The sequence below is a fragment of the Urtica dioica genome, chromosome 1, assembly GCF_054948205.1.
Source record: "Urtica dioica subsp. dioica isolate 48M chromosome 1, U.dioica_male_clone48M_v1_H2, whole genome shotgun sequence".
NCBI classification, from domain to species: domain Eukaryota; kingdom Viridiplantae; phylum Streptophyta; class Magnoliopsida; order Rosales; family Urticaceae; genus Urtica; species Urtica dioica.
In genome coordinates this window covers 57,230,633-57,241,794 of record NC_142756.1, presented here as the reverse complement: position 1 = coordinate 57,241,794, position 11,162 = coordinate 57,230,633, and the positions used below count along the sequence as shown (strand labels likewise).

The 11,162-nt window shown below is 39.3% G+C and overlaps 3 protein-coding genes across 4 annotated transcripts; 1 reads left to right on the top strand and 2 right to left on the bottom strand.

Annotated features, from left to right (window-relative positions):
- The first annotated feature begins 628 nt into the window (after positions 1-628).
- On the top strand, positions 629-2,693 carry LOC149408190 (membrane protein PM19L-like). The gene is made up of 4 exons (XM_089616271.1): positions 629-1,000; positions 2,140-2,317; positions 2,410-2,458; positions 2,526-2,693. The coding sequence occupies exons 1-4, from the start codon at positions 865-867 to the stop codon at positions 2,691-2,693; spliced, it is 531 nt and encodes a 176-aa protein (XP_089472397.1). The 5' UTR covers positions 629-864.
- On the bottom strand, positions 2,514-6,468 carry LOC149408189 (Regulator of chromosome condensation (RCC1) family protein). 2 transcript variants are annotated; one of them, XM_089616268.1, is made up of 11 exons: positions 6,327-6,468; positions 6,112-6,256; positions 5,911-6,021; positions 5,742-5,802; positions 5,483-5,601; positions 4,846-4,931; positions 4,535-4,736; positions 4,265-4,318; positions 3,521-3,634; positions 3,198-3,254; positions 2,514-3,105 (listed from the first exon to the last, which is right to left on the bottom strand). In XM_089616268.1, exons 1-11 carry the CDS (start codon positions 6,356-6,358, stop codon positions 2,929-2,931), a joined length of 1,158 nt encoding a protein of 385 aa, XP_089472394.1. In that variant the 5' UTR covers positions 6,359-6,468; the 3' UTR covers positions 2,514-2,928. The 2 variants fall into 2 exon arrangements, with proteins under 2 accessions (XP_089472394.1, XP_089472395.1); XM_089616269.1 differs by having other exon boundaries at positions 3,198-3,257; positions 3,527-3,634.
- Positions 6,469-6,887: 419 nt separating this feature from the next.
- LOC149408188 (14-3-3-like protein GF14 psi) lies at positions 6,888-9,530 on the bottom strand. Its single transcript, XM_089616270.1, has 5 exons — positions 9,348-9,530; positions 8,125-8,625; positions 7,926-8,048; positions 7,338-7,454; positions 6,888-7,252 (listed from the first exon to the last, which is right to left on the bottom strand). The coding sequence occupies exons 2-5, from the start codon at positions 8,608-8,610 to the stop codon at positions 7,193-7,195; spliced, it is 786 nt and encodes a 261-aa protein (XP_089472396.1). The 5' UTR covers positions 8,611-8,625; positions 9,348-9,530; the 3' UTR covers positions 6,888-7,192.
- Positions 9,531-11,162: the final 1,632 nt, after the last annotated feature.

Sequence of the window (11,162 nt, the reverse complement as noted above, 5' to 3'; positions counted from 1 at the left end):
ACCCTTCGGGCCCTGATAGTTCGCTCTTCTCATCTTTTTCTAGGAAGAAACGACGACTTCCAGCGAGAAATTGATGTGAGGAGCCACTACCACCAATCTCAAATATATCACTAGAATAGTTTATTGAGATAAATTTCGGGCGACCCCAAATTACTTTCTCTTTTTCGACTTCAAAAGAAGTAGATTCTTTCCTTTAATTGTGATTTAAAGGCTATTACAGGACTCTCGGTTATTCGGATTTACACCTCACTTTTCTTTGAGCCCTTCGAATCCACGAAAAACAACTCAAGGCAGTCAAAATGAAACACGTGTCAAGGTCCACTCTCACCACTTGTCTCTTAAATGTTATTTGAGAAATCGCATCAATATTAATTATTAACTATTATATTGTTTTTCTTAATATTATTATTGTTAGGTACTTGTGATCGGAGGATGCAGATGCTATACTTTCTTTAGGATACAATGAAATAATTTTGAAGAGTAATAATTTTGAAGAGTACGTAATGATACACGTGGACCCCTGCATGGTATGACCACGTGTCACCATTAAAATGGTCCTTCACGTGTAGTGCGACTAAAGCACAGCAAAAAAAAATATACGACAGTCATAACCGACACTCGTAATGAAATGATCAAAACCTCTATCCCATCTCTCCCTCTATATGTATAATTGATTTTAATCATCAAACCTTTCAAGGCAAGCATTACATATCATATGGATCTCTAGTTTGAGTGTCCATCAAGCGACAGCGAATATGCAATCCAAGCATCAGAAAGGAAGAAAATAGAAGCCCATATATCCCTCCGCCTCTTAGAGACAACGTGCTTTTTGCGTATTGCGTGGTAGAGATTTATAGACTATAGATGGGTATTGGGCGGAGAGGTGTGAGAGAGTTGGTTGGCCCACTTTTAGCCGTAAACTTAGTGGTGTATTTGATAGTGCTGGGACTCGCTGCTTGGTCTCTCGACAAGTACATCGACGGAGAACAAGACCACCCTCGTACGTTCTCTCTCTCTCTCTCATATAAATAATATAATTAGTTATGATTTACTCGCATATATAATATGATCCCGTAACTTTCTACGTTACGTTTTTGACATGTCATAATTTTTTTTTTCTTAGCATCATATATATATAGGTAAGATTTTTAAAATTTTGGCACGCCGATTTTTTTTTCCTGTTTTTTTTTTTTTTTGTCACCGTCATTTTTTGTAATTTTATTTTATAGAATCTCAAGCGTGGCAACTCACCTGATACGTATATATTTGAAGCAATCAGGTTATATGAAATCAAAATTAATTATGGGAGAAAATCTTAAGCTTACTAATCATGGAATTTATTGGATAATACCGACTAGATGATTATTTTAAAAGGATTACAAACAAAGATGTTATAACAATTATATGCGGCGATGAACTCAAGATACTGAGTATAAAAGATGATGAGAACAACGAAGAGAATAAGTTGTGCTGAAGGTATCATCGCATAAGTGAGGCTGTCTAGCATGTAATTGTGTTGATATATATAGCGTGTGATTATGTTGATAGTATCATTTTTCCATTCTCAAATTGGTTTTTATAGTTGGTGAGTTTTATAGTACGTGGGTTGATCAAACCTACCTCCCTTCAAATATATTTGTTGGTAGCTGTCAAGTTCGTGAGTTCGAACAGTTATTTTAATGATAACCGTCGACCTTATAACTTTGAAAAGTTAGTTTGATGATAACCGTCATACACATGACTGGTAAACGATATTTTAAGAGGTTCTCGACGAGCTGTGCTCTGACCTTATGAGCTTGACGCTTCTCATATGTTCTGGAATCTTCGGGCTTTTGATAGCTCAGATTTTTTATTGGTATTCAGTCGGAGCGCGTTCATGTATTTTATTGAAGTTGGAACTTCCAGATACCTTTGTCATGGAGCCTTGATGAGTAACAATTTTAAAAATAAAATAAAAAACACATTTAAAATCATCAAAATTTGACAAAAACATCAAGGCTCCCAAAATTTGTAAATCTAGGAGCATTGGTATAGGGGGAACAATATAAACACGAATCTGCTCAAATAATGCTTAAAGTTGAATAATAATAAGCACATGTGGGTGGTGTAAAATTAATTATGTGGAAATTATGTGTGCAGATTTGGGAGGAAATCCATCGACGAGTTACATGTTGGTGTTTGCGTTGATCGGAGGAGTGGTGGGAGGTTGTTCGCTGCTTCCGGGGCTCATTCATCTCAAAGCTTGGCGTAGCCACACTCTCGCTTCTGCTTCCTCTTCGGCGCTTCTTTCTTGGGCTCTCACTGCTCTTGCTTTTGGGCAAGTCTTTTATTTCTCTCGCTATATCGCGCTGACTCTTGTATTTACTATACAATGCCATGATAATTTCGTATGTGTTTGATGGTTTGCAGACTTGTGTGCAAAGAGATGGTGTTAGGTGGGCGCAGAGGAAAGCGCTTGGTAACCTCTCTCTCTCTCTCTCTCTGTATGTTGTAATCACTAAAATGGATGGAAATTGTTTTTGAAGCAAACATTGGAGGCCTTGATAGTGATCTCACTGCTGAGTCAGTTTCTATACATACTTCTATTGCATGCGGGGCTGTACAGCCCCAGATACGGCCCCGGATATTGCAACCACCAAGACGTGGCTCAGACGACCGCCACTCCGTCCGAAGTTCGATCTGATTTAAGTTGAGAGCGCAGCGCTTTTTCTTTCTTTCCTTTTTTCTTTTTTGCAATGTGTACACATTTTTGCTTACAAAGAATCCAATTTCAAAGCCGAAAACTGCTCTTTTTTCTTGCATAACACCTTAGAAACCCAGCAATGTCTAGTTTATTTTCTCGTTGGTTCCCGGAAATACTTTTTTAATGGAGGCAAGCAAAAAAAAAAGGTTTGATTCATACACATCCCTTGTAAGCTCAGATGGTGATCACGATGGGTCTTCTTGCCACTCAACGATGGCAAGGGTGTGGCGTCCTCCGCAAGCAACGAGCTTTGAAATCCATTGCCCGTCTGTGTCACTCGGAATGGTTATGGGAACCTCTATTGGTTGCCCCGTTGTCACCTTTCTTCCGTACCCGAGACGCCCGTGGTCACCTCTACCGAACTATCAACGCCAAAAATAAATAAATAAAAATTATAAATTGGAACATAAGGTTGGAGAGCGCGGAAAGATCAGAATCGGAAAGGGGTTATTACCGAAAACATGCGTCCGTCTCGGGTTAGGGCAACCGAGTGCGTACCTCCACAGGAGACCTGCTCAAAAGTTGTAGCAAGAAGGAAAACAATTCATGGGAACATCAACAAAATTGAGAACTCCAGTGTTTGAAATTGTCTAGAAAAAGGTTTTGTTTTGTGATGCGACACTGGTAAGAAAATAGTGCAAAATCGATCCCAAATGGTGGTCGAGTTAAGATTATAAGACATTACACCAAAGTATTTTTCAAGACGTGAAATCTTCACTACTAGAAAACATGTCACGTAACATTAAATATACATGCAAAGTTTTTTACGGCATTTACCTGAACAACATGTTCACCGGTCAAAAGTTGAACCTTCTGGGGAAACATTTTAATGCTCTTGTCATTGTCTCCAAATCCAAGCCTCCCGTGCTCTCCGCGTCCCCAACCCCACACCTGCGATTACAACCCACAATTGGTAAAAACTTGGGTTCCCATAATAACCTCAAAAGCTGATACACCCTTGGCTAAATTGGCATGTTCAGAGTTTATTAGCTACTCAATTGCCCATATAAGGCACATTGTCAACGTAATGGAAATCATCAAAAAAATTGAATGAAAGCCTTTTTTCCTGCTAATTCCCCCTCTCTATCTCTCTCAAACTTTCTCTTCCTAATTTCTACGGAGCCACACTCGCTTGAAAAGCGATATCCGATATGATTCCCGGTTAGAGTCGTATCAAATACGCTTTATTATCCATGGGAAAGGGTTTATGGAATAATAACAAATTAAACGTGCGTCTTTACTGCCGAACAATCTATACACAATGCATATTCCTCCAAACTTATGATAGGCCCCATAACACAACCGATAAATATTTTGATTCACAATTCTAGAGGTGAACCTAATTTTCTAATTATACTATTTTCAACTCGACATATCTCTTCATATCCCTCCATACCTATATAAAATTTAAACTCAAAGATAGAAAAAATATTCAATTACTAATTAGTCGTTAACCAAGACCCTTAACAAAATAAAAAACACCGTATATGTGACTCTATATTCTAGAGAGAGATTGATCACCTCTCCTTCTGCAGTAAGTGCAGTAGAGTGCCATCCTCCAGCAGCAATATCCACCTAATACCACATACGAAGAAACCATATAAAGCCCAACTTAAAGCATATATAAATATACCCATAATATGGGACTTTTAGCACAGAAGCAACATAAGGCCACTTTTTCATCATCAGATGTGTCTCTAATTGTGAAAAATCATAAGAAGAAGAAGAACAAAGAATCAAACATTGAAAAGAAAAGAGGAAACAGACTTGCTAATTAAGATAGAAACCAACCAGGGTTAGACCCGAAAGTCCTTGGACAGGAATAGGCTGTGAGTGGGGCTGGGTATCTCCGGTACCCAACTGACCGTACTCATTGTTACCCCATGCCCATAAAGTGCCGTTCTCTTGGAGTGCCAAATTATGAAACGCCCCGACCGCAATCACTTTCACTTTTTCAAGGCCTTGCACTCGGACAGGAACAAAAATCTGTTTTCTGCAACAAAAATTAATGTTAATAATAATAATAGCGAACTATTGATCACATATTCTTCACTTAACTTAGATTTTCAGAGTAGCAAAATGAATTTTAAGGACAGCCTTACATGTCCCCCGGAGGCCACGGTTGACCCCATGTCCACACATGCCCTTCCCGAGTCAGCACCACGGAATGAGTTCCTCCAGCAGCTACCTGTATTTCAGTTTCGTTAATTATTTATTTAATTATATTTTTAGTATAATAGTCCATTAGGGTGAGTTATTAGGGTTGAGAATAAGTTTCATTGAGTTAGTTAGTGTAATCGGAGGGATTGGTTTTGTTAACCAATTTTATCAGTGATATTAATCAGAGTACCCCCAGGTCGTATAAAAAACCACTCGCATAAAATACTAAGGACGAAAAGCAAGAATCTTATTCCACTCAGGTCAGTTTCCTCAGGTTAAACACCAGCCGAAATGCAGCTCCGTGAGTTGTGGACCAAAGTCACCAAACACACACACACACACACCCCACCACAAAAAAAAAAAAAAAAAAAAAAAAAAAAAAAAAAAAAAAACCATTCGCTAGACGTATTCTTTGTGATGACCTGTGTTGAGCACGCAATAGAGCTATAACCTTTTGGTATCATTATATCAAACATTAAACGTTTATCCTCACTAAGGTCATCAAGCAAGCATGTAAACACATATCACAAAGAGTATATATTGTCTACATTTCCGTAAAATAACTGAGGCAGCATTTACCTGGTGGACAACCAGCTTCGGGGCACATCGCTGAGGGATCACAATGTCCCTTCTCAGAGGCCGACCAGTGTCGTCTTTCCTCTCGGGCTCTTCACCACACTGTCCATACTCATTTCCACCTAAAAAATTACGAGAAAAGAAAAAAGGCAAATCTATCAAATCTATGATTGTTCAATTAAAGAACTTCCCGATGTATCCAAATTCCTCCGTCATTTACAATCTTTACAAGGAAGGAGAAAAGAAGGAAGAATAATGTTACCCCAAGCGTAAGCTCGGCCTTTATCATCAACAGCCAAACAATGCCAACCACCAATAGCAGCCTAAAAATCAAGAAACCCAAACGAGCTCAATCCTTGAAACAAAACAGACACACAGGGACAATGAAATGAATTGACAAAGGAGTAACGGAGAATGAGAATGAAAATTACCTGAACAATTTTGACATTAGCGAGAGATTTGACCTGGCTAGGGACATTCTCAGTTTTGGTCTCGGGAGGGTGTCCTAATGTGCCTCTTTGATTCCATCCCCATGTAAACAGCTATAACAGCACAGTAGAGTCGCAAACACTATGAGTTCAAACACGCAGTGATTAGGAACAAGAAGAGAGGAGAAGAGAAGAAGTGGATACCTTGCCATCGTCGCAAATGGCGAGGGAGTTTCGGCTACCACCGACGACGGAGCGAAGTTTGTGTGAGTGAAGAGCTTCGACGACGCAAACGGAGTCCTTCTCTTCGTTGCTTCCAAGCCCTAATTGACCATCTTCTCCGGAGCCCCTGTGTCAAAAGAAGATCAGCCTTTGCTTCTAATAAAACCGTTTCTACTGTAGCAGAGAGAGAGAGAAACCATGAAATAAGGGCTGTTTTGGAACCAGCCATGTGTGAGTTGCTTCGGAGGAGAGGAGCGAAAATGGTGTTAGTGTACGGGTAGACAATTATATCGTGTAATAATATACGATACTGTGTCAGTGATGGCCATTTTGGAAAAACGACTGTCGTTTCTCGCTTTTGTAAAAGAAAGGGAATTCTTAATCTCGGATATTGATACCTGACAGCAACGTCTAAGTCGCACAGGCTTCAATTCATTAAATAGACAAGTTGGCTCAGATTGACTGTCGTTGAACTTGTTGCCCTTCGAACCATTTTTGGAGTCCAAAGTGCTCATCCGATGGAGACTAAGATTGTTAACTTCCATTCCTATACCATTAAAAACTGAACCTCATCGTCAAGGCCACCAACAGTCATACTGCTAAAGTGATAGAAACGACTCATTCTCAAACTTGTTTGATCGACCATTTAGTAAAATTTACACGAGGTCTGAAACGTGACTTTTCTTTTTAGGGCATTAGTTAAAAGTTTCAACATCATTGAATGGAAGCAATAGGCATTAGACACGCACCAAAACACATGAAACAAAAACCAAGGCAAAAAATACCTTTGAAAATAGAAGAAACGGCAACAAAAACTTACACGAGGCTAAAAACCAAATACACATCACACCAACGATAGGAAAGTACATTTATGATTATGTAGAGGAACATTTCAAACCCCCGAGCTTCCGAACTCAGCTCATTCAGAAATAGTCGGCTACTACAACCATCACCATGGCTTCTTCTACTTAAGAAAGAGCACGACAAAGAAAATAAAGAAAGAAAAAAAGGGAAGAAAAGACAATGGTACACATCCTATTTCTTCATGAGCAGGAATGAATCACTACTGCCCATCTCCAGATTCGCGCTTGGAGGCCTCCTTGATCTCATCGGCAGCGTCATCCTGAATTCCATAATAGCAAAAGCATTAATCACAGTGAGAATAAATAGGTTTTGTCATCAAATTCCAGAACAAGGGAGACAGTTACATTGAGATCAGAAGTCCAGAGCGTGAGATTGTCACGGAGAAGTTGCATAATCAGCGTGCTGTCCTTGTAGGAATCCTCACCAAGGGTATCTAGCTCAGAAATGGCCTCATCAAAAGCCTGCAAAGAAGAAGAGTAAACCATTTTCATCTTATAAGGGGATGAACAAGTACAATGGAGTGTGTTTTTTTAATGATAATCTATGGGCTAAAAATGAATAAGTTGCTCAAGTTGTCAAATAAAATATTTGACTAGTTATATGCCAAGTAGGATTAAACATTTAGTTCACCAACTCAAAACAATATTTCAAAATGAGCTGTTTGATATAAAAATCCTAGTCTGAGTTAGAAAAAGCCAATTGCAGTTGATAAAAGGGTGCCTACTAAACAATACTTTGACTTTGATACAGAAAAAGACAAAGAGAGCTCTGACTAAGAAAATAGTTTTATACACAACTATAAACTTATTATACGACAAGAGTGCATTTCACACCTGCCCTTTCCTCAATTAAAGAGTTCTACTTCACAAACTGAGACATCATGTAAACACAGCTAATAACAAGGTACCGAAACTGCACGGGAAAAAAAATACCTGCTTTGCGAGGCTGCAAGCACGATCAGGCGAGTTAAGGATTTCATAATAAAACACTGAGAAGTTGAGAGCAAGCCCAAGCCTAATCGGGTGGGTTGGAGCAAGATCAGCTGTAGCAATGTCCTGCAAGATAACAATAAAAGTGGTCAACAAACAAGCTATATCCTATAAGCTTCGACTATAAACTCACGACACACACCTGAGCCGACTTGTAAGCCAACAGAGTGCTCTCGGCCGCCTCTTTCCTCTCAGATCCAGTCTTGAACTCGGCGAGGTACCTGTGATAGTCACCCTTCATCTTGAGATAAAAGACTTTGGACTCGGCGGACGAGGCCGACGGAACAAGGTGAGACTCCAAGAGGCTCAAGATCCCATCACAGATCTTGCTCAGCTCGGTCTCGATCTTGCTCCTGTACTCCTTGATGATCGAAACGTGGTCCTCGTTTCCCCTGCTCTCCTCCTTCTGCTCGATGGAGGAGATGATCCTCCACGACGCCCTTCTTGCCCCGATCACGTTCTTGTACGCAACCGAGAGCAAATTTCTTTCCTCAACTGTGAGCTCCTCCACATCCACAGTCTTCGCTACCTTCTCCATGAACTCGACCATCTCTTCATAACGCTCAGCCTGTTCGGCCAACTTGGCCATGTACACATTCTCCTCCCTCGTAGACTCTGTTGGCGACATCTTTCGTGTATCAAACTGTCGATACAATGGGAAAATCATTATACAAAATATACAATATTGCAAGCAAAAAAAGCATACTGAAAGCCCTTGATTATAGGGTTGTTAGGGTATAAGGATAAAACTAAGAACTCAAAGCTCTGATGATCAGATCTGGTCAGTAATATAGAATACACAGCATGGTTGCATGTATAATACATGATATCTATAAGCTGCGTATGCACCAAACTTCATACCTATAAGACAGTGAAATATTGAATTCACCAAATGCCAAAACGAAACTATATTGCATATATACAGTAAATGTTGTGTCTAAAAATTGTTTAAATAAATAGAATATCACAACCAGTGGTAGCCGAACAATGATTCCTAACTCAGAGCCAGATCCAAACAACCAAATTTTTACACCAAAAAAAAAATAATAAACAGATCAGAAAATAATAACCAGGAACCAAAACAAATCACACAAAAACCGAAGATAACAAAATCAAAATCCTTTATAATCATTCTCTGATATAGTACACATTTGGCACACAAATAAACAAATCGACACAATAAATCAGATATGCATAAAGAAAATAACTTGATTCCAACGAATAGAAATGAAGGGAAGAAAAACCAACAAAAGCAAAGATCGTAACCTAGATCTAGAAAATAGAACACAACTATACAGAGAATATATCTACTAGATCCTATATTGAAACTCGGATAAACTACTATCATCTTGTTTGAATCGTTACCTGTAGAGATCGTCGACAAAGTAAGATCGTACAGTGATTGTCTCTCGGAGAACGAACAAAAATATTTTGGGAATGAAATGTGAGGAAATGGGGGTTCTTAAAAATGGTCACCGAAGAGGAAGGGAAGAGGCGATCCAATGGAAACACAACACGTGTATGGTCGCCGAGATTCCGTGGACCTGATTTCGTAATTTTACATCATCGCCTTCACCGTCAACGGATTCATTTTAACTCCTGGGCCGGACAGATTGATGTGGCCCAACTAGTTATGACGGCTCTTACCCAGTCTCGAAATTGGGCAAAATAACTAATATTTTTGGGATTTGGACGATGGTAAGAGAAAAAAAAAAAAAAAAGTTTAAACTCTTTTTTAAGAGTTAGCAATGGGGTTGTTAATCGCATTTTTGGGGTGACACTTAAACCGTCCGTGGTCCAATATAGAGTCGGACCCTATATTGTTGCACGTAGGTTGGGTGTGGTAAAACTATTCTCTTCTCGTGGTCTCTGTCTCGTCACTTCGTCAATAGTTTGTCTTCGTGTTCTTCACGTTCATCGAATTATTCGGGTTCATCATGTTCTTAGGGTTCTTCGTGATCTTCGGGTTCTTCATGTTCTTCGTATTCATCGAGTTCATCGTGTTCTTCGGGTTCCTCGCGATCTCCGGGTTCTAACGTTCTTTGTGTTCATCTAGTCTTTCGAGTTCATCGTTTTCTTTAGGTTCCTCGCGATCTTTTGGTTTTTCATGTTCGTCATGTTTTTCGCCTGAAAAATGACAAGAAATGTGAACTAGATGGGTGCGGAGGGGTTTGACGCGCACTCCGACGCTCAACATTAGTCGTGTTTTATTTCATTTTGGTGAATGATATGTGCTCGTCTCTATATTTTTGAGAGAGAGAGAGAGAGAGAGAGAAAGAGTTGTGATCTCAATTGTGTAGAGTGATAAGTGGAGAAAACTTACCTTGTGACTGAGTGGTAGAGGGATATTTATAGTTTTTTTATTTTGAGGTTTGAGTGAGCATTGGGGGCATTTTGGGCCTTGGAGGTTGTTTGTGGTCAAGGTTGTGGAAATTCGCCGATCACATGTAATTACACACGATAGTTTCATGCCTATAGTTTCACGCCGATAGTTTCATGCTTATAGTTTCACGCCGATAGTCTTTTGTGCCAATAGTCTTGGGCGCCTATAGTCTTGATCGCCGATAGTCTTTGACGCTGATAGTCTTTTGCGCCTATAGTCTTGATCGCCGATAGTTCAAAGATTCTTGTCTTTGCCGGTAGTCTTGCTTTGCCAAAGACTTTGGGGCGCCGATAGTTTGGTCTTGAACTTCGCCGATAGTATGGCCACCGATAGTTCATGGATTCCTCACTTCGCCGATAGGTCTTTCTATGCCGAAGATTTAGTGACACCAATAGTTTGATCTTGAATTACGTCATTGATTTATGCACGCCGATAGTTAGGTCTTGAACTTCACCAATAGTTAGATATTTTTTACTTAATTATTTTATGTTGCTTATAGTTTTGGTGTAAGCTTCATTAAATCTTGTCATTTTTGCTCTCGAGATGTCATTTTTATCTTGTGAAAAATGACAGTATTTTAAGGACTAAAGCAGGAGAGAATTTTTTTTTCCCAAATTTACCCTTATTTCATTTCTTAATTATTTTCTTTTGTGACCCCACCTAAACTTTTTTTTTACCCAATTAAAATCTACCCTAAAATTAGCAGTTCATGACAACATGATCATTAAGTTTTTATCGGTTAATTTTGTTTTCTTAGGTATTTTAGTCAAATGAAACATATCCTAACTGTTGACACT

Excerpts from the sequence above, each read along its gene's own strand:
- LOC149408190 (XM_089616271.1), top strand. The coding sequence starts at position 865 with ATGGGTATTGGGCGGAGAGGTGTGAGAGAGTTGGTTGGCCCACTTTTA. Across the intron at positions 2,318-2,409 it reads CTCACTGCTCTTGCTTTTGG|ACTTGTGTGCAAAGAGATGG; the intron begins GCAAGTCTTTTA and ends GATGGTTTGCAG. Across the intron at positions 2,459-2,525 it reads GGCGCAGAGGAAAGCGCTTG|CAAACATTGGAGGCCTTGAT; the intron begins GTAACCTCTCTC and ends TTGTTTTTGAAG.
- LOC149408189 (XM_089616268.1), bottom strand. The coding sequence starts at position 6,358 with ATGGCTGGTTCCAAAACAGCCCTTATTTCATG. Across the intron at positions 6,257-6,326 it reads AAAACAGCCCTTATTTCATG|GGGCTCCGGAGAAGATGGTC; the intron begins GTTTCTCTCTCT and ends CTTTTGACACAG. Across the intron at positions 4,319-4,534 it reads GACTTTCGGGTCTAACCCTG|GTGGATATTGCTGCTGGAGG; the intron begins GTTGGTTTCTAT and ends ATGTGGTATTAG.
- LOC149408188 (XM_089616270.1), bottom strand. The coding sequence starts at position 8,610 with ATGTCGCCAACAGAGTCTACGAGGGAGGAGAATGTGTACATGGCCAAG. Across the intron at positions 8,049-8,124 it reads TGGCTTACAAGTCGGCTCAG|GACATTGCTACAGCTGATCT; the intron begins GTGTGTGTCGTG and ends GTTATCTTGCAG. Across the intron at positions 7,253-7,337 it reads TCTGGACTTCTGATCTCAAT|GATGACGCTGCCGATGAGAT; the intron begins GTAACTGTCTCC and ends TATGGAATTCAG.